Below are 27,611 nucleotides of genomic sequence, written 5' to 3'. Positions count from 1 at the left end.
CTAATGCACTTTGACGGAGTGATGAAGTTGTTTTGAGCCATTCTTCACGCATTCACACTGCATTACCGCTAGCTATCATATCCACCAACTGGCTCAATTTATTTATTTTTGATAAATTCATTAAAATCCACCATGCGAAGTGGGATGGGTTTGAAAATAAATGAGACAAATATGCAAATGATCGCTTTAAAATAAATTAGATCATTTTTCTTATTGTTAATTATGAATATGTGAAAACATTCTCATCACAAATAAAATGAGACATCGAATCTTAATTCGATTGTTCTCACGGAAAGAAAAGGGAAGTGTGTTTGCAATATCTCAAGAAGCCGAAGCCAAAGAAGATGGGCGAAGCGTGCAAAGGAAATGGCATTTCAGATATGAAAATTAAGTTGAGACGGTTATTAATTTAAGTGAAGCATGGAATCATAGCGAAATTCATGACCATTCTTTTTTTTCGGCACTTGTGCATATATCAAACTATGTTGACTTAGCACACAACTGCATCGCCGCAAGTGGTGTGGTCAGAAGTAGCAACAGTACGTAACAGCGATGCAAATAACAAAATCGAAGCCTTGTAGCGACATCGCTTAATCATCGTTAAGGATTTTATTATTCCATTTAACAGCAGGCTCTGCCGTCACCCTCTAGTACTTTGCATCAGTCATTATTATTATGACACTTTTTTTCTACTTGCACCTCGGTCAACTCCTCATCAGATCATCTACATGGCGGATCTGATACGCATTTCGCTTACATCTTGTTTTTTCTCTTCTGCGTAATATCTTCTTTTCACGAACAGATAGCAATCAATGTTGGTTCGTGATCCAATTTGCATTCTGATGTTTTAATTCGTACGTGTTTTCATTGTGCCTTTTTTCGCTCTCTTTTCTCAACTGTTTTCTTCTTTTTTTCGCTTCTCTCTTTTCAGGTTATCTTTTGACCCGTGTTGAAGGGAAAATTGGCTCGCCGGAGAAGCCATTGTCTGATCTCGGTTTGATTTCGTATCGTTCGTACTGGAAAGATGTTCTATTGGATTATCTGTGCTCACGGACTGGCAGCACATTGAGCATAAAAGATGTCTCGCAGGTACGTGCACAAGCAATAAAACCAATCATTTTCTGTCTCTCTTCAACCTCAACAAAACTCTTATTGCAATACCATATTTTCTTTTTCTTTTTTAGTCAAGAACAAGGCTTTTCTCATAATTCATTTCATTTTTTTCGGTTCTTCTCTTTTCTCAATTATCCCAGTTTTTAATTACAATTTAAAACGAAAGCAAAACCATGTTCGTGTCAATTTTCGTTCATCGTGTTTGGGCTCTCTTTTTTCTTAAAAACATAAATTGAAAAAAAAAAATTAATTAGCGATAAAAATCGTTTGTTTAATTTAATAAACCGATGTCACTCGCCACTGAAGGAGGGGACGTGTGCACACAGGCTATATGCAATTTATCGTGTATCATTTTGAGATAAAAAATTATTATCGAAACGAAACGAACGAGCAAAAAAAATTTTTTTATCATATTGAAAACGAGCGAACAACAGAAATTTGAATTACACCATGTATATCGTTCGTCATTATGTTCCTTATGGCTATAATATTTCAAATATCGCAATTACTCGGGCTCGCTCACGTTGTGTGTGAGAGTGTGTATGCGTATGCGTTTGCGTTGTTGCTCTTTTTCGAGTGCAACTCAATGTTTGCCATTTATCTTTTTTTCGGCATGCATACGCGAGTGTGTGTGTGTGTGTGTGTGTATGTTTGTTTCGCAATGTTCACCTAAAAAGGAGACCCGCCAGCAAGAATTCATTTCCATGCGATGGAGAAAAAAGAACGGAATTAATACTGATTACATTGGAATAATTATTGTGTGTGTATATCAAGTGCGCAATGACTGAAAAAATGCTTTGCAAACTGTTCTTTCCAGTACAGTCCATCCACTTGTTCGAGCGGATCGAAGACAGTTTTTGCCATTGCGCATTGGTGCTGTATATATTCTCTCTACGTATGTGTTTTTACCATCATCATCATCGGTGCTCTTGTTGTGTGTGTTTTTTCACCTTTATGCGCGCAACGGATATGTTTTTGTATAAATTGATATTTTGATGAGCGCATGCTGCATCTAATTGAAAATAAAATAACAAAAACAACAAAATATATGTGCGGAGAGACGATTGGCAAAGTAATAACAAACCATCGGTCGTGGATATATGTGCAAATGCATGGTTATGGAATGTGAGAGCGTAAATATGCGATACGCCGCATATGTATGTTCTCGGGCTTGTTTATTGTGTCTGGAAATTCGCATGCCGGTAAAATAGTGGTAGCCGGCCGCTTGAATTTATTGGATCTTGTCATGTGAAAATCAAATAAAGATGAAAATGAGCAAATAATTGAGAAATTTAGAAACAATCGCTTACATTGCTACTGATGCATACAAATCGCACCGTAATTTGACTATCTCTCGCCCCCTTTTGAGCTTCAACTCTCCAATTAAACGATGGATTAAGCAGCAGCATAAGCTTTGGCCCACCACTTTTACGGCGTAAGCATTCGGCCGGTATATATGAAAGTGGTTTTCCGATTTAGGTTGTATTCCATAAAATGCAAATAACTAGACCGCAATTTGGAATGTAAATTCATTAAGAGCGGAATAAAAAAAGAACAAGAAACATTTTAACAACAAATCGAAAACAAAATCGGAACAACAATAAACTCATCCCGATCGATTGTAATCATTTAGTCTCCCCCTATTTATTTTACTCTCTCGCATTCATTTCACGGCCCGGCCAATCGTCGTCATTTTTATTGGGCGCTGCGCTATATAATGTTTCCTTGACTAAACTAGTTTATAATTGAATAAATTATCAGAACGGTTTGTTTTCATCCACTCTTAAGTAATTATGTACAAAAACTGTAATTATGCCACGATAATCATCTCTTACCGCCGTGTAGAGGCGAAACCGGCCCGTGAGTCAACGCGGGACATAGACCCATACAGAATGTATGTGTGAGTTTGAGCTTGGCGAATGGGTGCAAACGAAAGAATGGAACGGAATCGAAATGAAAAGACCTCCTCATCTCACTAATGCGATAAAAATTGTTAAATCGTTGAGAACTCATTACGGATTCCGTTTGTGATCATTATCACAAAAGCTTATTGTATTTTGTTTCCTCTTCGGATTTCGATTTCTTCTTCTGTTTTATCATAATTTTCAATTAACGTCAGTTTTGTTGGCATATTTCACTTGTTGCTGCTGCCACTGCTTCTGGTTGCTCGGTTTTATTTCTACGCTACCTATGCACCATATTCAGAATGCGAATTATAGCGCGATCGCTTTAAAATGTTAATCAATTCTTTGTTCTTTTAACGCAATCATGTCATCGTAATCGTTTCATAATTCTTGACACATAGTTGCAGGTGTCCGTTTGGAATTCCTTTGGGTTTTTTTTCCATCGTTTCTGTCTCACTGTTTTATGTGTTGAAAAAGGAGGAGGAAGAAGAAGCAAAAGAAATCCTCCGTTGTCATTGAACATGGAGAAAACGCAGCGAATGGATTAATCTACAACATTTTATTGTTTTATTGTAATATAACAGAAACGCAATAGTAATTGTAGTAAATGATACAAGAATTGCGAGTTGGAGTTCTTTGGCTTTTTGTTACTTGGTGAATTGCAATTTATATCGTAAAAAAGTACAACCACCTCTGAGAGCATAATAAAAATTAAACGATAAAATTACAAAAACCTATAAAATTGAGAAGAGTTTTGTTAGTTTAATTGAACAGAAAATCATTTACCTGCAAGGATATTTTTCACTTATATTCCCGTTTTGTTTTTCTTCTGCCACCTTATAGAGAATAAAAACGAATAAGGATCATTACATTTCAACTAATAAATCTTTTTCTGTCTTTTTCGATTTTTCAATTCTAGGAAATGGCCATAAATTCGTACGATATTGTGAGCACACTACAAGCATTGGGCATGATGAAGTACTGGAAAGGCAAACATATTATACTTAAGAAGCAGGTGCGTATACGTTGTATATATATATATATGCATTCATTGGGTTGATTACGACGGGCGCACAGCAACAGTAGCTCGGCCACAGTAGTGTTTCCTTAACGACAACCAAAGTAATGGAAAAAAAATACGACGACAAGAACTGGAAACCTCTGTCCATTGCACGCTGTGATCCGAACAGATTGCATTCATTGTGGCACGTGCCACTAGTCGCTGCATTGAATCTGTGTGTATGCGACACAGAGAGAGAGCCGAACTAATCAAATTTCCTCTATCACTTTAACGACATTATAAAAAGACAAGTACAAAATGCGATCTCTCCACCGTTTGTACGTTTATCGTCTTCCAATTGGCCGGTCGTGTGGTTGGTTGGTCAATGTGTGTGTGTTAAAGTTTAATAAATTTCCAATTGATTCGCATTCAGTATCTCTTTCTCTCTTTCTGTTTCACACACACATTCTCTCTCGCTTCGCCTCTCTTCACAATCTTATCAAATGTATGCTGAATCCTTTCAAACGACCAGCTCGTTGCATGCTTACAAAAAATATCCGCTTTTAAGCGTTCTTTGTTTGCAATTGGATTTTAGCATAGCGATTGGTCTCTCACGCGTCCGCTGCTTATACATTCACGAAAAAGACACCGAGTACAAAGAGGAGCCTATAACGATACGATATATAAAATATGCAAAGTATTAAATTCAAACGAAATGAAAACTCTTGAAAATGCGACATAAATATTCAAGAACATCAATTTTGAATACATAAAAAACCACGAAATGAGAATCCGACCAATTTTTAATTAAATCATGGACGATGGATTATGTTTCGAGCCTCGGCTCTAAGCATTTATTTATTTTTTTCCGTTGAAATGTTGCATTTATGAAAGAATCTCACATTTGAAGATAGTGTGCACGAAACATGCGAAATATCCAGTGAGCATTACACGGCACAAAAGTGGTGATATAATTTTTATTGTCAGTGAAATGGAATGCTTTGAACGAAAAGAAGGAAACCATGATCAATTACACATCATTTACCTTTTTTACGCTTTACTACGGCTACGACAGGGCCATCATTTCTTTCTTTCTCCTGACTATCGGTCGCTCGCTTGCTTGCCACCGCTACTGCTGCTGCTGCTGCTACTATCTCTTGCACTTTTATGTGTCAGTGCATCGAAAATACATTTCCATATATAATTTACTTATTTTCTTCTCGTTACTCTCTTGTTAAATGCAACAACAATGGCCACAGCCAAAGCACAGAAACAACAATTTTAATTTCTGGCGAATATTTTTGTTTCGTCTTTCATTTGTTTCGCTTTTGTGCCTCAATCGCATTTGCAGATACTTATCATATTACATATAGTTGTATCATTTCTGCGATATATTTTAATTTCATGAGGTGTGTGCATTGCGTTTTTCTGTCCCAAATGCATGTGCACAATTCATTCGCATTAAGAAAACCATTTTTTTTACATTTCTCTCGCTTGCTCAGCAATCCAATTGGATTGCACTCAAAGGCATGGAACGCCACAAAAAATGCTAATAGTGCGTTCGATTCGCATTTTATAAATGCTCACATTTACGCGTTGGTTCGTTGTTCAGCTCGTCTTCACTCACTTGATGAATTACAACCGAACGAAAAGTACATATAATTCAACTGAAAGTCGGCCAACATAATTAACGCTATTAGCGTCCATCATCCAGACAATATATTATGCTATTATGTACATGCGATTACAGTAAACGAATTAAAGTGTTTTGTTTCGACATTTTTTTGTTTTGTCTTTTTCTCTCTCTCTCTCTCTCTCTCTCTCTCTCTCTCTCTCTCTCTCTCTTTCTCTTTCTCTCTCGCTCACTTTAAATTACTCATATTAATTAAAAGCGTGTAATGAACGCTAGACATACAGTCTTAGGCTATTGCCTGTCTATAGACACAGAAAACAAATCGATATAGACATGAATAGTGGTGGTCAATTCGTCTAGGAAGGCAATTGACATGTTGAATCAACAGTCGAAACTCATTTTTCGATGAAGTCAGTGGTCGTAATGCCGCCGGTGTTGAGCCGGTGACTGAATTTCGCGCATAGTAAATATTCAACACAGAACAAAGAGCACGATGTTAATGGATAAAACTCATTCGATATGGTGAACACGTGCTATTATTTGTGTCGCATTGCGTGCGATGTGTTCACGATTCATGACCTTTCGATTCACATGTTATGAACAATCGGAAGCGCTTTTAGCGTTATCATGCACTTGTTTTATAGCCGATTCTATCTGTCTCTTAAACGACACGTTTCAACAGTAACACCACCTCTGGCACGGAAATGCAGTCCACGCGAGATGACGCAGATTAATGACAAAACAACACTTAAAAATGAAACGGCCCGTTTTCACGTCGCAGATAATTTTCGAACTAAATCGAATTGATCGTTTCGATTCATAGTCGCAATGGAACGAACCAATTTTCGTTGTCGAGTTCAATGTCATGCGGCAAGCTAAAAACGACCAGAAGTGATTTTTTTCGTTTGATGTGCTTTTCGGCAGTGTAAAAAGCCGCTCAAATAACCGTCACCATATTAAGATAACACCCAAAAATGGTTGCCGCTGACAGATAATGCTCGACATCGAACGAAATGTTGGGTGCTTTTCCTCCAGTTCATTCATTCCAGTTTGATTGAACTCAAAAGCGAAATGATTGGCGAACACATTTCCAATGCATAATTGCAAAGAATTGCATCTTGCAGCGATACTCTATTCTTTAAGCCGCGTGGAAACATCATCGAAAAATTTCGGCGATTGCATGTCCCATGTTTCTTTCTCAGCATTCGTGCGTTGTGCAGTCGAAAATGAGCGTATTGGAATGGATGTAAAATAATTTAATTAAGATAACGAGTAAGCTGTTGAAGTAATGTACGATGTGTGTTTTCATGCTGCTGCCGCTTCTTAAGCTAATCTTCGTTGAAGGCACATCAGTTTACTTGACGCATGTCTCGCTTTGAACATGAGTTTTTTTCCCTTTCAACTTTTCGTTTCATCCAACCATTCAATAAGTGCATGAATTAAGTTTCAACAGATGGTTTTTATTGTTATTCTTTACCATCATTTCCTCACTTTTTTTGTGTTACACAGTGTTGACGAATGTGATGTACACGACTTCTTTTTAATCGGCGGTTGATGATAAACAAAAACGGCTAAAAAAGAGAAAAATCGATGGTGTTGTCGCTCGAGAGACCGCTCCGTTTCCCATTACACGAACATACGAAGTAATCTTGCGTATATTTTTTGCAGAAAATTCGAGCCGCCAAGTATAATTGAGCACGAAAAGTACCGCCATTAACCGTAATTCGATGTGGGAATTCGGAAATTCAAATTCACCAAAATCATTCACTCTCTCTCGCTCTCGCTCTTGACGAAAAATCGAAAAATTCTCTTCGATGGGCTCAAACTCTTTAGCTTAACTGATTGTTTAATTGGACGCTGATGCGATACATTCAAAGGTGTGATAAAAATGTTACCCATCTCATGGAAAACACTCGTCAATGGATGGTGTGCACTGCACATGGTCCTGTCGGTAAAACTTTTTTGGTCGCACTTACACCAAAAACGAAACGCATTTTTCTTAGAACGGAATTAAGTTGTATGTGTGCGCGCCCGGCAAAATTTCAACGGCCGTTTAACGTTCCAGAACACACTTCAAACGGTCATATTGATGATATTACCTGCCATTTCTACGAAATTAGCATCGAGAATCGTCTCTCTGTTTTGCTTCATTTTTCTCTTGTTTGTAACCGTGGACAGAATGCATGCATGATTCACCAGCATAGCCAAAATTACAAATTATGCGAAAATTTAAGTGAATTAAATTAATTTTAATATCATGTCAGCCAAAGTAAATAATATGATGAAATTGTTTTTCGGTATAATATTCTCGTTTTAATTAAACCACAATTTTCTTCTTTATTAATATCCTCGTGTAGACAATGTCAATTTTGATACGATTATACATGATAAACACTCTTCGACATGTTTTTATAGATTTTTAATTCGACGAGTACTTGCATCGAGCTATATAATTTTGACGGAAGATAAAAACAACAAGTACTTCAAATGTAATATTATTCGATGCATCGAAATGTGTGTGTATGAAGTGATTGACATGGCAATACATTAGCATACTAATAATTTTTTTATATGCATCTTTATCACTCGTGTCAAGTGGATCATTTGACGTAATACTTAGGCTAATGGGATGTGTCAAAGTAGATTTTTTGGGAATCATGTCGATTTTTAAAGTCTAAATTATATCTCGAAATGTGCTCAGCTGATCAACAATTCATGTCCTCGACAAATGATCGCCAATGAAGAAATCGAGAGAAATGTAAACAGAAACCTATCTTTTGCTTCGAGCAGCGTTTACTTAACGTGGAAGATAGCACGCTATTTCATTGTGGTATTTAATTTATGTTACCTCATTGTAGGCAGACCAAACGAATTGGTTCGGTAGGCAACTAAAAATGGCGAAGAACATGAAGAAAAAAGAAAATGCGTATAATTATGTGGTGATGGCAAATTCTGTAAATTATTATTCAATTTTTGTGTGCTACCTGCTTCCAATGCCGAGTGCAACAATTCCAATTGAGAGTCAGTGTTCTGCGCGGGAGGCGCAAATTCATAAGCTATACACACTCATACACAATGGTTGTGCTCTGGCACGTACGATACAATGACCAATGGTTCATTGTGCTTGAGCACAATAATTCTTCAGACGTAAATGAGATTGCATGCACTGCCTTGCATTTACAAGCTTAAGCTTCTTCTAGCTGAAGAAGTAGAAAAAAAAGATAAAGAAAACCCATCACAAATGCAAATGTAAATATGCTGGGCGCGCATTGTCTGGCCCTTTTTTTCCGAATGGCTCGCGGTGGAAGTTGTGCAAAGTCGTTTTTTCCAACACGCGTAATTATATTCCTATTATCTGCAATAAAATGTAATATTATTGTATTGCATTCAGGGAATGATCATTGTGAAATTGTCCGTAATACGTTGAGCACACCCCTTTATTGGATTATATGGCCAAAGATTCGTTCCATTCAAGTACGTCGCAAAGATAACACACAAACTTCTCCCATTGTTTGTTTCATTCAAAAGAGAGAAAAAAAAGGAAGAACAAAGTGATATTTGCAAAGGCCTGAAATAAGTGCCTATTGAGTGAAAGAGTCAACACTCGAAGTTGCGACAATCTTATTTTTTTGCCTATGCACAGAGGCCAGAGTTTAAATAAGATAATTAATTATAAACGAAAGACCGTGCGTCAATGGAATATGAACGGAAGAATTAAAAAAATAAAAATTCTTCGCGAATCGTTTCATTTCTGAGAATTGCTGTCGCCTGATTAATTTATCATGATTGATGGTTGTTGCTTTTAAATTTTTTCCTCAATTTTTGTTTAAAATCATTTTGATATATTTATGAATGGGGTTGTGTGTGTATTTTTTTTCGTTGCAGGATGTACTTGAGGAATACGCGGAACGTGTGAAACGTCGCGGAGCGGTTGTAAAAATCGATCGGAATTACTTGCGATGGACGCCGTTTGTGCCGCCAGCACCAACGACATCGTCTTAGCGCCAGGTGAACTATTGCCTACCACCATTGACACAAATGTTGCTCTCAACGGCCATCCATCAAACGATCAACAACAATTACATCAGCTTCTCCGAAAATATTTTCCATCATCATCATCCGCAGACGCAGCAGTAAAAGCAAGACAGCAAGCAGCAATAACTCCATAGCGGTGCACTGCCCATACAAACGTGTCGAGGCGCGTAGTGCTCTACGTCATGTAGTTTGCATAACGTAGTTAGAGCGCGTAGTATTATCATTGCACCGCTATGAATAACTCATCTTCATTTTTTTTCTCACAAACACACATTCGTTACTTGGTACGCGGCCACAGAGACGGATCGAACGAATATCGACAACAACCGAAAATTATCTACATTTCTCTTAATTTATTGACGAATTTCCTTTTTTAAAATCGGTTTTCATTATTGTACGTCTGTTTATGTTGTGTGTGAAGCTGTTTTTAGTTTCGCATTCTTTGAACGAGAAAAGAAAAGCAGAAAAAAGGAATTGCAGCGTTGTTCTAATTAAGTATATATGTCGTTTGATTTGTGCTCGTTTCATAGATTTTTAAGTGTATTCATTTCGAGTTTTCGACTTTTTTTTTTGTATTTAAGCTTGTATATTTTTTTTCTGTCAAATGTGTCCTTTTCTCGTGATGAAATTTACAATATTTATATTAGACCACCTTCCGCTCCCATCATCGAAATTTAATTGTACTTTGTGGAATGAGTCTTTGTGTTTTAGAAAATAATTAATAATTCTTTGATTCTAATATTAACCCATATATATGGTAAAATCTAACCTGTTTCTGTCGGAAACATAAAATACTACTAATATTAACCGAAAAATTTGTTTTATAGTACTTGGAATAATCTCTTGTGTCGTTTTTAATTAGGAGCCACTGCACGTGTATGTGTGTTGGCAAATAAGTCTTAAACAAAATATTCTCGAAAAAATTCAATGAATTATTCATTTTTTTAAAGATTGAAATAATGCTAAAGTTATTTCAACAAAATTATTATTTTTTGTTTGTTTCGGTAATCATAATCGTAAAAACAAAACCTTAATTACTCGTGCATATATTAAGATAATAGATTCTCTTGATCTTCTAATGTTGCAATTAATCAGTCTTTTTGAAGGAAAAACACAAACACACAAAAAATGAAGAAAAATTATTGTAAGAAAATTGCATTTAATTAAAACATCAAAACAAAACTCGATATTTCGTCAAATAAAACAAAGATATTCAAATCGATAAAAAAACAATTCAACACTGTCTTTTCATTTGGAATAATGTTGTTTGGGTTGAAATCTTGATAAATAGCTTGTGGTTTTCGTGCATGCTTTTGCCAAGAAAGAAAAGAGATATGTCAGCGGGTTTCACTTGATCACTAAAGATCATGATCACATTTGGCCGTAAAAGCCACCGAGTCCTTATCTTAAAGTGCGAAATAAACGGAAGCAAAACAATTATCAGAATAAGACATGAGCAATAATAAAACCATTAACATGATTTCATCTGATGAAAATAAGGCGAAAAAAACGGAGAAGTGCCAAAGAAGCAGGCACACAAATCAACTGAACAGAAATGGTGTGCCGACATTAAACATGGCCAGAACCATGTCAATTGGTAATACCGTCAATCAAAAAGTAACACACACACACACACGAAAAAAGGCAACTAAAAATGGCGAAAATGATTGCTATAAAGAAATATGCAATAAAATGCATCAGTGCCGTAAAATCGGCAAGCTTCACAATTTATTAGCCAGAACAGGAATTTTAACAACAACACATCAGTTAATAAACGTTACTTGTTCTGTGCAATGTGTGTGTATGTGTTGTTCGGAACATACAACTCTGTGGAGCTCTAATGACATGTACCGTAAACGCCGTGCAAATGATTATTATTTACTTGTAAAAAAAGACGAGACATACATGTAATGATCAGTGGTATTTTCGCAAATTAACGAGAATCATATCAATTGGTATGAACGAACAAACACATCTGTGAACTTCAGAAAATCTCCCACCTGCTAAGTGGAATACGCACAGCCTCGAGCTGTTTTGTATGGTCCGTTTGTTTGTTGTTCTTGAGGTTTGAGCTCGTGTGGAATTTAAGATTTCTTTATTTCTTCAAATTCTAAGTTGAGCGAGACTGGCTCAATGAACAAGCAACGAAATGACAAAACCTTCCATCGGTGTATGTTCTGTTGGCCATCGAATGCATTGACGCTTTATCATTTCAAACACACGAAAAAAAGAAGAAGAGTGAAGTACGGTTGTTCTGCGCTAATGAGTGTCTAAAAATGAAACAATGTTCAAGACGCGTGAAAAAAAAAACGGTACCTTCGAATATATATTCGTTATTATATTTCGCTACGATCATGTCGGAAATAAAAATGATAAAAACAAACGAAAAAAAGCGAACTCCCGAGAAAATATTCGGTTGGCATTTGTCGGTTCATCGAAGTATCCGTTAAATAAAACAATTAAAATACTTTGAAATCACTCAATTCTTGTGAATTTCTGGGTACAATGTGTTTACAGCAAAAGAGCATAAGATAGCAATTTAGTAACAAAATGTACAACAGATTTTTTTTGTCGCCGTCGAACGCACATTGATGTTGTGCCCGCGCGTCATCATTGTGGTGTGTTCGTAAACGATTCACTTGAATCGAATCCTTTGTACAAGCAATCAATTTGGACAGCAAAATATTATTACAGGAAATAACTCAATGTATTTTATTTTTAATCTCCTTTTTTTCGTGTGTGTGTGTTTTGTGTTTTCATCTCGCGTCTATCGTACGACCGACGAGAGTAACCAAAGGAATTTTTATGTTATTTTTGTTTGTGTGCGCAAAAACATGCACCGACCAGTATGGCGCAAAACAACAGAAACTGTGGCAATGTGCAGGGATTGGTATTTCCGTTCCGGTTGCCCGTTCCCATCGATAGGCCTGTCGTTGCCGGTATGTTTGTGTTTTCGTAAATAGATTCGCATTGCATGGCGGCAGTTCCGAGTATTTTCGGTGATTTTGGATAATATCATTTTCGAAGAAATTTCAGGCCACTCAGACTATTTCAATCGAAAATCATGCGAATACATGCGTTCCAAATGTGTCGACACTGGAACAATAGCCTGTCCATTTCGTTTTCATCTCCTTTGCTTATTCATATTCTTTCTTCCAAGAGCCAAAGACTTACGTCATTTATTTTATTGTTTGTTATTTCTGCCATTCCTCACAGCAGAGATACGAAAAGTAAAAATTTCACGTGAAAATTAGCCACACACACACGGACACGAAAAATAAGAATTGGGAAACGGCCACAAAAAAGATGTATAGAGATTTCCACTTTAATATATGATAACGCGGACGTCATGTGTCAAGCACATTTTGCACAACATCCACATCTCGAGGGCATTCGCTGTCATATCATCATCATAACAATGCCCGTGCATATTTGGTTTTCATTTACAATTCACAAATCAAATTTACCACAAATGTGCTGAAATCGAATATGCAGACGAGATAGCCGGAGTAATTATCATTAACCAATTAACATATATTGATCCAACAACTGAACGAGAGCAACAAAAAAATGAAGGAAAAAAACGAACGTAAACGACACATCGTGGCCCGTGCATGCAATCGAAACCACAATCGGCCAGACATAGTATTACATTGTAGTCTGACAACTTAATATTCCTTCGGGCCATTTAATTAACACTTTTATTCATTTACAGCTCGCTCTCTCTCTCTTTTTTTTCCCCTGTACTGATGGACAGCAACATCTTGAATTGTGAGCTACTTTGTTCGAACACCGATGCTCCCTCATTGTAGCATTTATCACTTTGCCTGAAACAACCGTCAATATTTACATAAGAATGGTTCATCATTCAATGGTTGTCCGTTTCGCAAGATTACTTTGTTGATACAACAAACGCAATCGACAAGCAGACGCATTGCGTACTCCATGTCCATGAGTGAGAGAACGAGTGAAAGAGAGGAAAAAGGTGATGACAACCAATTTAGACCAATGAGACAAATAATTACCGAGCAAACAAATGCTCGGGAAATGAACACCATTTCCAGACTAAAGATGTTATGGGAAATTAAACAACAACTTTGTAATGTAAAATATGATATTTATTTCAATTGACGAGTGAAAGTGCAACTCACTTGGTACATCAATATATGGTCAATTCTACGGCGTACAAGTAACGTTACCAGTGCACTGCATTTGCTCATAACTCCACTAGCATAGAAAATATCAAAAAACTATCAAAGCATAAAAAGTAGCTCTAGATGTGTTTTATTATTCGCAAATAGAAAAATAGTGAATTTCTTTGATTTATGTGGAAATATGAGCGTTCAAGTTGAGAGATGACAAAAAAATGTATGAAAACCTACGAATTTTGAACCACTTAACTAATTTGCCCATATCTCCAAACAAATAAAAAAAAACTCACGAGTTTATTATTTGCGAATGATCGTACTCATGTTCAGCTACATTTTATACCTCGACAGTTTTTTGATATCTTTCATAGATAGCGGAGATTTAAACATATACAGTCCACTGGTAACGTTACAGGTCCGTAGAATTGACCATATATGTTTCCTAAATAGGAAATAATCTCTGATTAAATGATGACCTCTCTATGGACTTTGTGCCATTATGAATGGTATAAAAACATTTTTGTTTGCGATAAGTTGTGAAACGATTTATTTATTTGCTGTTTGAGCTAGCCAAACTTCGGAAGTACAATCGCCGCCAGGGTAACGAATCTCGTGTGGTAAGGCTGGGCCATTCGGTTCGGCGCCAAAATCGACGAAGAAATCTGGATTTAATGTAAGCCCACCTTCTTCGGTATCCACGTCGATCAACACCACGTGACCGCCTTTTGCTACCATATCCGGATAGAATTGACGATCCCACGGTGAATATAAACTGGATGAAGCATAAAGCCGTTTCCCATCCAAAGACAATTGTAACATTTGCGGTGCGCCTTCTAATTGACGGCCTTTCATAAATACAGGTTTTGGTTCATAGTCCAATTCCTTATCGTCAACGATGCGAACGTTTGGTTTGCGATTGGCAACGCCTCCCAAAAACAATTGACCTTTCAAAATCGGCTTTTTCGGATTGCTTATGTCATACTGACGCACATCACCGTGTAACCAATTGTTCATATACAACCACTTATCGTCTAACGAAAGTAGAATATCTGCCATCATTCCGCCGATCTCCGTTTCAACGCCGTCAACCGACAGTTTCTTGTTTGGAATATCAACGACTTTTTCACACACGAATTGTTCGTCGTTTTCATTCGGTCGATAGAAACAGTATAAATTCGAATTCAATGCACATCCAACGAAGCCGATTGCCTTGAGCGGATCGTGTAAAAATCGCACTTCCAATGGTGTAATTCCATCTGTACCCAAGTCGATTGTTTGGAAAAGCTTGTGATCGGAAAGGCGATAGAAGTTCAATGTGCGACCATATTCCTTTGGATTTTCGATGTCACTCATTTTGAAACCTCGTTTAAACAGCTTTGGTGCACCTTTCGAGAGAGATTCAGTTTGATTAGTTTTATTTAAGAAATAAAATTCGGATTAAAGAAAAACTTGACAAAGTTTTACTCTTGAAAATATCAAATTGATTCCAAACAAAATCGAATTACCCCATTCAGAAGCGACAAGTACATCAAAATGCGGCTGATACCAGAAATCATAGCCACAATCGGGTTGTTTGTCGCCACGTGCCCATGTGCCAAGACAATTGAACTGATTATCAAATTGAATGAAGTCACCTTTTGCATTGTCATCACGGTCACCCATTGTTGAAATCAATACCGTTCCGTCATACATGCAGTGCGTTGTATGCGGCGCACTCACATTGTGCTCATTCAAAACGGTGCTGTCAATTACGCGATACAAAACGGGTTTCCGTTCGTCTTGGCTCATATCAAACACGTAAACTCGATTCGAATTGAGTGCCGGACAAACTAATTTGTCACGCTTCGGAATAACAACATCTTGATCTTTCACTTCATAACAGCTCGAACACGTATTCCAACCACTGTGATGCAGCTCATTTCCTTTGGCCTTCGTATACGTACGATGAATGACTTGACTGTATGTACTGCTCGTTGGATCGACATCAACCGTTGCCAAGTAATCACCATCCGAATGCTTTAAATCCGGTTGAACAGCAATGATGTACAGCAACTTCTCGCGTGGACCATTTTTCATTGCATCCAAAGGAGATGCATAGCCAGGGCCATGACGACAACCTAGAACAAAGAATTATTTATTATTCTTTTTTAGTTTTCTGTTAGCGAATGAAAAATGTTCAAACGTTAAAATGTTGATCGCAACGTGAAAAATGCATTTTATCATTCAAAGATCTCATTAGCGGATAACGAATGGAAAGGTATCATTTCAATGAAATCACATCGTTCAAACGATGTTTTGTTAATTATTATCACGTTTTATCGCGATGAAATCGTGGTCATTCAAACAGAATAATTCAATTATAAAAATAATTCTTCGTATTTTACTTAAAATGTCAATGAACCAGTGAGCTGTCAAATTGTCAAATTTCTTTTATCGTCATTTCTATGTCTAAGCAAAACAGAGTAAAAACTTACAGGAATTACCGGCTTTAGCCATATTTCAACCGAAAATGTAAAGAATTCAAAGGCAGAAATATTGATATAAATGGTGTTGATCGAATATTCCTTGAATAAATGCGGTTTAGAAAATAAAATTCCTCTCGAAATCTGACAATCTGTTGTGACACTGTGAATTTGGTGCAAGTCAAACGACTACTAAAAGAATGTGAATGTGAATGTTTACGCCGATGTAAAGGCAGCCTTATATTTATAGCTGTATTACTGACAACAAGATCAATGTTGCTTTATCAGTGCTACTGTGAGTGTCAACAAAAACAAAAACATCCACATAAAAACACGACGCAATCGTCGTGCCACTCGAATCGAACTGGATTTAAATATGAAACGTGTGTATTTTTTGTGTTGGTATGCGTTGAAACCGGGTACAGAGATTGATGTGTATGTAAATAATTGATTGCTGTTCAACGCTGCAATATTTTTAAACGTGCCTGATAAATATTATTTTTTATTATTCATTTTTAAAAAGTCATTCTGACAATTATATTATATTTTTGGCGTGAAACTGGTTTGTTTTAGTGAAAGCAGATGATTCTAACTCCTCAAGCGATTAGCCCATCGCATTTAATCATCTAGCGTTTTTGTTTTTGTTTTTCTTCTTTCTTATCAAGTCGATATCACTTCTTTTCTCTTATATTTTTCCTTCTTCGTACGCAGCTATACAAGTTAAACGAAGGGCGTTGTCTGGCCAAACAAAAAAAAAAGATTACGCATCATAATAATTCATTTTTAAAGACCAATTAGTTTTCATTTGATTCAGTTTGCCGGACCTCAATACCCAAATTGAGTGCTTCAACTACGTCCAATTTTCGTATCTAAATTGAAATATCAATTTAATTCCGAGCGAAAGAATATGAAATTATGCTAAGTGCCGGCCATCGAATCCATGACAATTAATTATCACACGTCAGGAGCTCAGAGAGGGCTTTTGACCAGCACATGAAGCCATATTTCGTAGAATTTTTTTCGGACCTGCTGAAGAGAAGACGGACTGTTCCGTTTTCGCCAGCTTAACTTGATTAGGCAAAGAGGCTAAGTCAAATATCAATTTTTAATTAATGCGCGTGGGACATTAAATTGTAGCACGATTTCGCTTTATCTCTCTCTCACTCCGTTGTGCGGTCTTTTTTATTGCCATTCAACAAAATAAGAAGAGATCGTTCACATCGAAAATTCTATTTTTGTAAAAGCGGTTTATTGCGATTGGCGTACAACTCATCCACAGGCAAGGAGGAGAAAGAAAGACCGAAGAAAAATTGTTTCAACAGCATTGGCATCGAGTTTCAGATCAATTCGACGCTTAGATACTAAAACCAGTGGTATTTTTATAGATCTTCCCTCAAATTCTTCTCTATTTTAAACGAAATGCGAAAAAAAGCGTTCAAACAATGGACACAGCAACAACAACAAACTACAATAACGCAACGAGCAAATACACAGCTGAATGAAAACATAAAAATCACCTTAACGATGATTTTTTTCTCCTTCCATTTCGTTCGTTTTAATCGGTAGTAGAAAAGTATGTGTTCCTAGCAGACCAGAACTGACGCCAGTTCTATGGTTAGAGGAGAAAGATGACTAAATTTTTTTTCTGCTCTTTTTCTGTTTGCCTCGACGGCTTTTTACACTTCGCATTGCAATGTAATCGGCAGTGTACATTAGCAGTCAAATGACCGCGATGGGAACATGGCATTCGGTGTTTGAGTTGAAAATTATTATTTATATTGTGATAAAGTAAAATTGCGTTGATCATTACCATTGTTTGAGTCACATCATGGAATTTAGTGATTTAGCTCGCTCGAATCGGTCGAAATCATATGACCTTTTTTCCGCTCCCAACGTACACATTATGACATCTTCTGATAAGATCGAAATACACACGCTTCCAATGGGAACAAAACGAGAAAAAAAAAAACAGAAATAACCAACATACATTGTAGGAATCTTCCGCAAATGACATTTTGCAAATGGAATCAACAAATGGAAACACACCGATTTCGAGTGATATAGAAAACAACGAGCAAGAACACACACATCAAAGTGTCATTTCATATTTTCATTTGCAAGCGTCAATAAATATGATTAGATTATGATCTCAGAGAATGTCAATTTTGCATCATATACACCATCGTGTACATGATTATTATTAGCTGCGTGTGTGTTGGCAAAATTAGAAATTGTAGAAATGTAAATCTGATTCCAAGCATACCACAATATTCATAATTGAAGGCTACAAAATCAATTGCGAGAAAAAGAATGTACATGTTGTTAGCAACAATGTAGCGAACAAGCAAGCGGGAATGATTTCTGGCCGGAAAAATAAAGCCAGCGAGTAAGAAAAAGCGAACGAGTGAGAGAGAGAGAGTGTGTGAGGGAAATAGAGGCGGATCGAGAGAGAGGAAGGGAGGAAGAGCGAGAGAATGAGCGCTTGCGTCCGATTGATGTTCAATCGTCAATAGAAATGCATTATTTGTTACGTTGCTCATTTGCAAAGATCAATCTGTTTGTGAGTTAGTTTTTCGCCTGAACAGTGAACAGCCACACATACACACTGTGTACCATGGAATGCCAGAAGTGCGCTCATCTATTCAAATTATAAATTATGTTTTGTATATGTGAGTGATGTGTGAGTGGCGTTCACCATGTACCGACACAAAATGCATCGGCATTGCCCGTTCTATGTACCCTTATTATTTCGAACGAACGTTACGAAGACCAGCGATATTCGTGCCACATTTGAAATGCTATAAACCGCAGAAATGCTAGCTTTTTTTGTACTTTGCGCTGTCTAAATATACATTTTTCCGTAATCGCGCTAAACCAAAAAAAAAATAGAAACAGAATGAAAAAGAAAGAAAGATAGAAAAAAAGAACGCACACCAGCGAACTAGCGTCAGACAAAAGAATTTAACGAAATATTGAATCGAAGAGGAAAACTGAGCAAACACACAATCATACAGAAAAAAAATGATCAAGTGATTTGGAATATTTTTATTTCAATGAAACGCAACCACATCATCATCATCATATACGCAAAGTTGATGTGCCATGGAATGTTCGGTGCGTTCGTTTCAATTGACTTTATCTATTGCCTATTGGTCAATTCGCACATACTACATACACACCGAATCGACACACTGAATGGTTTGTGATACGCACACTGTGCCAGTTAAAACAATTGGCCAAATGCGAGCTGAACAAGGTGGCGAGAGCACCGGTGTATTTGTCACCACTACCGATTCAATTGCAACGATCTAACCAAGCATACGACACAGTCGACTGGATACTGTGCAGCACTGTGTGATCCATTTCGTGTGCGTGCCTGTCTGTGTGCAAACATACTCGCTGTGGCTGGAAAGCAACAACTACAATCATAAACGTTCGCTCTTATCAACAGAGACTATAGCTCGTTGGCTTTTTCTCTCCTCTATTCGTTACAGCTACTCAGATGCTTTTAATGTGGTATTTTCCAACTGCGTCGTTACTCTACACAATAATATCAATTCGGACGTAACACAAGATGCAAAATAAATATTAGCAAGCATTCGCTTGGTGTGTACGGTATGTGTGCGTATGCCTGTGCTCACTGTGTGTAGCATACACACATACACCGAGCGTGTTAGCTGGGCAGAAACACCGAACGATAGATGCCAAAAGCAAATAGGACTCGCTGTTCGTACGAACAATTGTGCATGTGTGTATTTGGAAACAATTTGCAATAAAATCTACATTAACGTCGCATATTTGCGGTGCACGACACACAATGTGAACAAACGCACACCGGCACACTCGATTCGATCACGACACCAGAGAAATGTGTAGCAAGAACATTAAACTTTGCGCATTTTGTAGTTGGTTATTAGTTGATAAAGTCGTACTCATTTATTATTGCCATTGTCGTCGTTCTATATTTTTGTTAGTTTTTTTATTTATCTTCGAATTCATTTTGTGCACGAGTGTAGTTCCATTTTGGTTTCGACATTTTTTGTGTTATTAAAGAAAAAACACACGGATAAATCATACGTGAACGGTATGTCTCATTTGTTTTCTTCGTTCGTTTTTTGACTGTTTGTTCACAGTTTTGTTCCTCCTGTTATTCTTCTTCGGTCGATTTGAAGGAGAAGTAGTAATCGATGCCAGGCGAAATAGAGAATAGCGAAATAGAATAAATAGAGAGCGAAACAGGAACCGGGTACGCTGCGAGGCATTGCTCTTTGTCAAACAAATGACCTTGGTTAAATGTCGTTTTTTTTCTTCTTTTTTCTACTTCTTCTTTTTCTTTTGCGACGGGAAGAAGTCTGTATTTGTATGCCCAGTCAGTTAGTTTGAATTCCATTGAAGTTTAAATTGGTATTACATTTGTTGGTGTTGGAATGACATGCGGATTTTGTCTTCGTCCAATGTCGATTGATCCAACAAATCGTACTCTTGATTAATCCACATACTTAGTGATTAAGATCGAATTGAAACGTTTTCAATCTTTATTTGTTAAGTTCCACGTAAGCTGCATGAATCATTTTTGCGTTATAAGCGCGCGCGCGCGAGCGATGATTTTTTTTCTTTCGTTCTTTGCTATTTGAGTTGACTCGGTTGTCGTACCGCATTCCGTTTGTGCTCATTTTTCGAAGTTAGTTGGCTGTGTTGTTGCCATTTTTTTTTCGTATTCCTCTACTTCTCTATATTCAGTGTTGCTTCGCGTTCTCTGAGCTACTCGGTCCGTTAAGTGTGTGTGTGTGTGTGTGAGTCCGTTGCTATGAATGTAGCTCAGGGCGCATGTCTGCAGTCATCGTAAATCAACTATTTTATTGAACCGAATCGTTTACCGTTCACGATCGAATACCAATGTTTATTTCATTTCTTCGTTGTTTTTTTTTTCTGCGAACTCAACACGTTTCGCTTCCTTCGCATATTTTCTCATTCGGAGCCGCCAACGAAAGAAAAAAACACTGAAATATAAATGAATATTGCACTGCAATGAAGCAACAGCACACAATCATACGATTTATGCTCATAATAGGTGGACCACAAGACATGTATGTCTAGCTAATAATGCAATGAAAATAACGGCAAATCAATACGACAATGGACAAACAACCTTGGTCACAGTGCAAGCAATACGATGACAACGAAAGATTTCACGCAATCATTTAATAATAATGATTCTTCATCAATAATCAAGAACCTTGAATGAGCCAAGCCTGGTTAGAGTTACACAATCAATAGCGAAAATTGACCACGAACATGATCATTCTTTTATTTTCGAATCGATGATGAAGACACACCCAACCTTTTTTTTCCCGGTAAAACCAATGTGTGTTTCGATTATTTTGCTTCTTCTTTCGTTTGTGTCTGCCAATGACATTAAATTAGAACTCGAAGAATTTCCAGAATTTTTTTTTCGCTCTCGCAATTTTCTGTCACATTTTTCGATTCTTTTTGATCGGTTGTCTTGCAAATTAAGAGAAAAACGTTTAACCAATGCCGTTCGATTACCCGATATGGCAATCGAACACCACCACCACCACCGCCACCGCCGCTATGCAATATAAATCATTGAACAAAGAACACGAAATTGATAAAAATACGTAAGCAATCGAAAATTTGTCGTCGAAGCAGGAAGAAAAGCAAACGAAAAACCGACGATGATATCAGAGAATAGCAAACGAAGAAAGAAAAATAAGCAACACATAATTTTAAGTGCCCATATTTGCAAGCACTTTTTGCTTTGTGAACGGCATATTTGTGTGTATCAAATTATACATGTAGACTATATGACTGGTGAACTTGTTTCAGTTCAAAATGAACACGTGTTTATTCTTCATTTGTTTCACCTATTTGTGTGCCATTTACCCGTGCTGATTTCGGCCTTTTTTCTGCTTCTTCTTTGGTCTTTCTTTCGGTTCGCTGTTTTTTTGTGCTATTCGATTTTCACTCGATTAATCTACATGTCTGTGGGCTGAGTTGGTGCTATTCATGTGATAGTTGTTGCTATGTTGGACCGGTTTGTGTGCGCGCGGCTTTCATTCAACATATATTGAACCAAATCAAAATAATGAATTTTTGAGAGCATGTAAATATGATTAATGAAATTTCTAATCTTTTGAATACTTGTTCTTTTCTTTTCTCTTTTCAGGCGTCCGACAACGCTCTTTAAGAGAATTGAATTTTTTACGGAGACGCTGAAAGATTGAATAGTTTGCGGTTCTTCCACAATATTGTATAGTTTGCAGTGTCAAATAACACAATGAGAAGCTGTTGTATTTCATCATCGAAATCTTCTTGGAAAGGTTAGTACGTTTCTCCAAAAAAAAACTTCATTTTCGTTCTATCTCACTGACTAGATCATTTAATCCTTGATCCCATTTCATTTGTTTGATTCAAAAAGTTGTATGCATTTGTTTGAAAAATGCAAAAGACACACAACAAATGCATGTCAAAAATCAACTCAAACATTTTTTTTCCACCGCATCGAAATCAGCACACCACATACGCTGATCTGGGGCACGAGCTATTATTTGTTTTGAATTTCCTGTTTTCAAGACCATTGATAAAAATTTATAACAATAATTGACTGGGTAGCTGTATCATTTTCGGTTGAAGTATATAATCGCTTAACCGTAATTTGGTAGTGTTGTTGTTTTATTATATTCGTTGTCTCTTCGAACGTCAATGGCATGTGCTCAAGTCGCAATACCAAAAACAGTGCAAAAATTACGTTGCATCGTGTGTTGGTCTTGTTTTGGCTTTGCGGATTTCCAAATATTCGAACACACAGTATTCGGCAATTTTCTTTTGCGTCGCTCTCCCATTGAGATGCACAATCGACAGATGCAGGCGGTATTTTGCACCTCAATTCACCTCGAATCTCGTTTTTTCTCTCATTTCATCGTTCTCATTTTTTATTGGTTTCCGTTTATTCTCGGTTTCCAGTGTTCCCCGCATGATAATGCCAGGTTAATTACTCTAACAGAAGCTTGTTGTCTAAAAAAAATGCGCACAAACACACAAATAAAACGGAACGTATTCAACGATTGAATCAAACACTTTATTCCAATACAGAAGAGAAGAAGAAGAAAATAACGGGAATGAGACCATCGAAATTATATTGCTCGAATTGCAAAAAAAAATTATTCGCTAATTCAACCGTTCGTTTGGATTGCGTCTTTGCCGTTGCACCCATAAATGAATATCACACCTGATTGAGATAATTGCTTGGAAATTCATCAAATTTCGATTGTTTTGTCTTGAAGGTCTCTTTTTTATTGGCCGATTATTGAATCAACACTGACTAAGTGGGGTGAAATTTCAAGATCCCGTATGTTCAAAGAATGTATTATTATTAAACGGTTATTTCAATCGGAAATGTTTACTTTCGAACGATTCGAAAAACAAACCCGAGCTTCTCGAACACAAACAGTTCGGATTGCCAGAAGCAATACTTGCGTCTTCAACTTTGGTTGAAAGGAAAAATAGACGCTCGAAAGACGCAACAGCACATAATTTTATGGCAACAATTATCCGGTGGAATGCATTCCAAGAACCTTCGACAATGAGTATGAACGTGGTCCTTAAATCAGCATGTTCTTCTTACAATAAGAACGAAAAAATCGTTTGATTTGGCTGTTATTTAAATTTTTCATAGAATCGTTGTACTCCTGTTGCTTTGGCCGAACTCTAATGCACATTAATTGCCTGGACAGGTGGAGCACACAAAGTCAAAGAAAGCGTTTTTTTTTGCATACACACAAACACATACGCAAAACGACGGCACAAAAGACAATTTCCGAATATTATAAATACAGTTAAAAACGCATGTGGTTCATACGAAACAGTCGAATTGGAAACGATCGAAAACAATATTTGCAATTTTAATATACGTTACGACCATTTGTATTAACATAATTTCCTTGTACGATCTCTTGAATTTTTCGTTCTTTTCGTTATGCACGTAGTATGAAGTGCATACACTTCCGCCAGATTTACACTTCAAGCTCTGAAAAATTGTTATTTGTTATTATGTTACTTTGTATTCGAAACGGAGAAAAAATAAATCAACTGAATGCAAGCCAACGAAACAATGAGAGCAATACACATTTCTTTATTCATCACATTGTGTGTGCATATCGCGATAATCCATGTAAAGTGCCGATAATTTCCATGCATTTCGTACGTGTGCGCTCGTATATGTTTGAAATTTGGCTTTTTGCCCGTAATTAGATTTTCGATCGAAGCCTTCGTGAAATTGATTGTAAAACACTTTCCGCGTTAACATTAAGCGTTTAGCATATCCAGCGTGTATGCAACGCCATATACCTGACATCTGCCAATATGCCGTTTTACGATCGAACATTAATATGTAAATGCAACCATAAGTGATTGAATTAAAAGAGCATTATACGGGCATTACACGGTATCGATACGCCGTTCATTTAGACACGCATCCACAATCAAGCCCCAAATACAACTACATTCATTTTCGGAAATGAAAAGCGAGAATTATTAATTCAGGGAAAGAAAAAAGTTCAACAAGAGAACGAGAAACGTAGTAGAATTTTGAAAATTAAAAACAAAAGTATAAAATGGAAAATGGGCCTTTCGCTAATTGCATATGTTAATCCCTGCAGTTATGTGCATCACTTATAGCTATAGAATTTCTTCAGGTATAATATCTTCCAAGTGAGCCCATCGAATACATATTAAGTGGTTGTGTTTAACAGTCAGAATGGCGCACTTTGTGATTTAATCATGTTTTGCTTATCAAACACCTCCATTGGTCAAAATTTGCTGGTGTTTCTCGTTTATAACCAGACCATTTCATCGGTCATAAAATCCACTTTTGCTTGAGCCGTATCATTATCGATAATTCTTATGGTTATTTATCTTAAAAATTTCAAAACAAATGCCATCAATTACAACTTTATAGCTGTTCAATCGAAATTACTATCAATTGTTATTGATGATAAAATTGGTTTCACTTTTGCGCTGAGAATGTCGTACAACGAAAGAGAAAAATGAAGAAAATTAAAAAGAAATCCATATTTTTTTCTCTTCTTTTCGCTTTATAAATATTATGACCGCAATATAGCAGTTTTATTTAGATATTATACCGCGTCATGTTCGCATTCGCCTGATTGATATGTTAATGCTAAGTTATGTCGTCATGTCGTCAACTGGTAAAACTTTTCGCCATTTTATAAACATGTAACCAATCATAAATCATTCATAAGTTTTATGTTCATACACATTTTCTACAAGCATAAGAATCATATCAGACTTTTTGTTTGCTGTTGCTCCTTGTTCGCTTTTTTTCTTTTTTTTAACCTCGCATCAAGCGTGGTGTTTCGTTTGAGCCTGAGGGGGAATAAAGACATAGCGAATGTGTCTCTTGGCAAATCTCATGATAAACAAATATACAATAACAATGGTGATGAAGTCAAGCATCACTTATAATACTTGTTAATGTCACTTGACTGTAACCGATGTCTTGTTTCGGCTTTCATTAATTTTACCTTTCGCAAATGCAAGTTTATTGATTTGATTAAATAGTTATGAGACTTGGCATGTGCCGCTGCTGCTGCTGCAATATTCAATTATTATTGCTCCATGCCAGCGTGTATAAAATGGTGTGTGTGTGTTCGACTGTTGCTAAATGGTAACAATGGGAAAAACCAGCACTCTCTCAAAACCAGGCAAATGTGGTTTGTCTCTCACTCACTCTCTCTATCTCTCAATTTCATTCGTCGAAAATTCAAAATTGCAATTCCATCAATTTCAATGCGACTACAACAGCAGCACACACACACTCACACACTTTTCCACATTATACATATATACACGAGGCGAGTGCACATATATAATACATATGGAATTATAAATGTGTCTGTTGATTGGTAAATCAAAACCTCTTTCATTGCTTGTTAATATTTCATTAAAATACATTAAAAACGCAATTTATAATACTCTTGAACATTAAAGTGGCTAGAAAAGCGATACTTATACCGACTTTTTTCATTCATTCACTCAATATTAAAATAACTGAAACACGACAACGGCGACACATTCAATACTGTGTATGTGTGTCTGTATATATTGTATAAGCTGCCTTGAATCGCAAAAATTTGATATAGACACACAACAAGAGAGAAGTTTCTATATAATAATGCCCACGGTTAATGCAAAAACTTTTCTGTCTGAGTCGAATGCATGGCCATGCCGTCACCCGAGTTCAAAAATCTCTCTCTCTCTCACTCACTCTCTTGCTCGCTAGCTCGCTAGCTCGCTAGCTCGCTGGCTCACTAGCTCACTCGCTGTGTGTATGTTTTATGCGAGCGCATTGTCTACGCACCAAAAAAGTGCCTTCAAACTCTGGCTCATATTGGGTGAAAATCCGTCGATTCAACGACCCCTTTTGTGTAAATTGAAGCGTTCGTTGTTACTTGCCACTGTCATTCGTCGTCGCGTACTATTGTTGCCACCACCATCATCATCATCAACATCAAAATCATCGTCATCATCAGAAGCAGGAGCAGCAGCAGCAACGGCGTGTGTTGGCAGCGATGTAACCTTTTGCTTTGGAGTGCGTTGTTCTTTAATAATATCAAAATATATCGTTCGCGCTCTCTCACAATGTCTGTGATGTAGCTGCAACGGAAAAATCGCACATAAACGCTGATGTTGATGGCATCAGTGGTGATGGTTTATATGTTTTGGCGGTGCAATGTCTACACAAAGCGAAACCAGCGAACGAACGAACGAACGAACGAACGAATGAGTCGATTTATAAACAGCTTTGGGCAAAATGCGTATCACTGAACTGGATATGTGTATGTATGTTCAAATGCATACATTGCATTGAAATGGGAAAAATTATCCCTGTGATGCGCACCCATCGTCTGTATGTGATGAACCAACAGTGGGGCCTCACACCCCATTGTATGTATATTTCTCGGCCGAAAATGCCGAAAATTCGATTCCACACACTGTGAAATATATTGGCCATTCGGCATGGGTTTGCTCATCAATGACCAACAACACAACGCAAACGAACACAACGAGCTAACGAGTAATACGGTAATACGAACTGCGTAAAAGATCTATTGTTCTTGCTCACTATCAGATTAATGTCCTTCTCTGTTATTTGTCGTTAAAGCATTTTCAACAGCGTTTCGATAAAATTTCAGTTCAGACCGTTCAATGAACCGCAATTCCATGCTCCACTCCATGTCATTTTGTACACACACACACACACACACACACACACAT

At 37.0% G+C, this 27,611-nt stretch overlaps 2 protein-coding genes and 1 long non-coding RNA gene across 3 annotated transcripts in view; 2 read left to right on the top strand and 1 right to left on the bottom strand.

Moving 5' to 3' along the window:
- LOC129565342 (histone acetyltransferase KAT7) overlaps positions 1 to 10,918 on the top strand; it is a 30,124-nt gene extending 19,206 nt beyond the window's left edge. The window contains exons 8-10 of the mRNA XM_055440125.1: positions 932 to 1,089; positions 3,937 to 4,032; positions 9,536 to 10,918. Coding sequence (XP_055296100.1) covers positions 932 to 1,089; positions 3,937 to 4,032; positions 9,536 to 9,652 — 371 coding nt within the window. The 3' untranslated portion in view covers positions 9,653 to 10,918. The remainder of the gene's footprint in view (positions 1 to 931; positions 1,090 to 3,936; positions 4,033 to 9,535) is intronic.
- A 2,863-nt stretch (positions 10,919 to 13,781) lies between these two features.
- Positions 13,782 to 16,651, bottom strand: LOC129565343 (methanethiol oxidase). Its single transcript, XM_055440126.1, has 3 exons — positions 16,308 to 16,651; positions 15,339 to 15,950; positions 13,782 to 15,218 (listed from the first exon to the last, which is right to left on the bottom strand). The coding sequence occupies exons 1-3, from the start codon at positions 16,327 to 16,329 to the stop codon at positions 14,380 to 14,382; spliced, it is 1,473 nt and encodes a 490-aa protein (XP_055296101.1). The 5' UTR covers positions 16,330 to 16,651; the 3' UTR covers positions 13,782 to 14,379.
- A 6,277-nt stretch (positions 16,652 to 22,928) lies between these two features.
- The window catches only part of LOC129565005 (uncharacterized), an 18,934-nt gene continuing 14,251 nt past the window's right edge, over positions 22,929 to 27,611 (top strand). The window contains exon 1 of the long non-coding RNA XR_008687557.1: positions 22,929 to 27,611. This exon is cut by the window's right edge and continues 5,182 nt beyond it. This is a non-coding gene — a long non-coding RNA (uncharacterized LOC129565005).

Source organism: Sitodiplosis mosellana, unplaced genomic scaffold (assembly GCF_009176505.1).
Source record: "Sitodiplosis mosellana isolate CC-2019 unplaced genomic scaffold, AAFC_SMos_1.0 Smas_scaffold_2, whole genome shotgun sequence".
Classification (NCBI taxonomy): Eukaryota; Metazoa; Arthropoda; class Insecta; order Diptera; family Cecidomyiidae; genus Sitodiplosis; species Sitodiplosis mosellana.
Note: the sequence above shows the minus strand (reverse complement) of the source record. Positions and strands in the feature narration are given on the sequence as shown.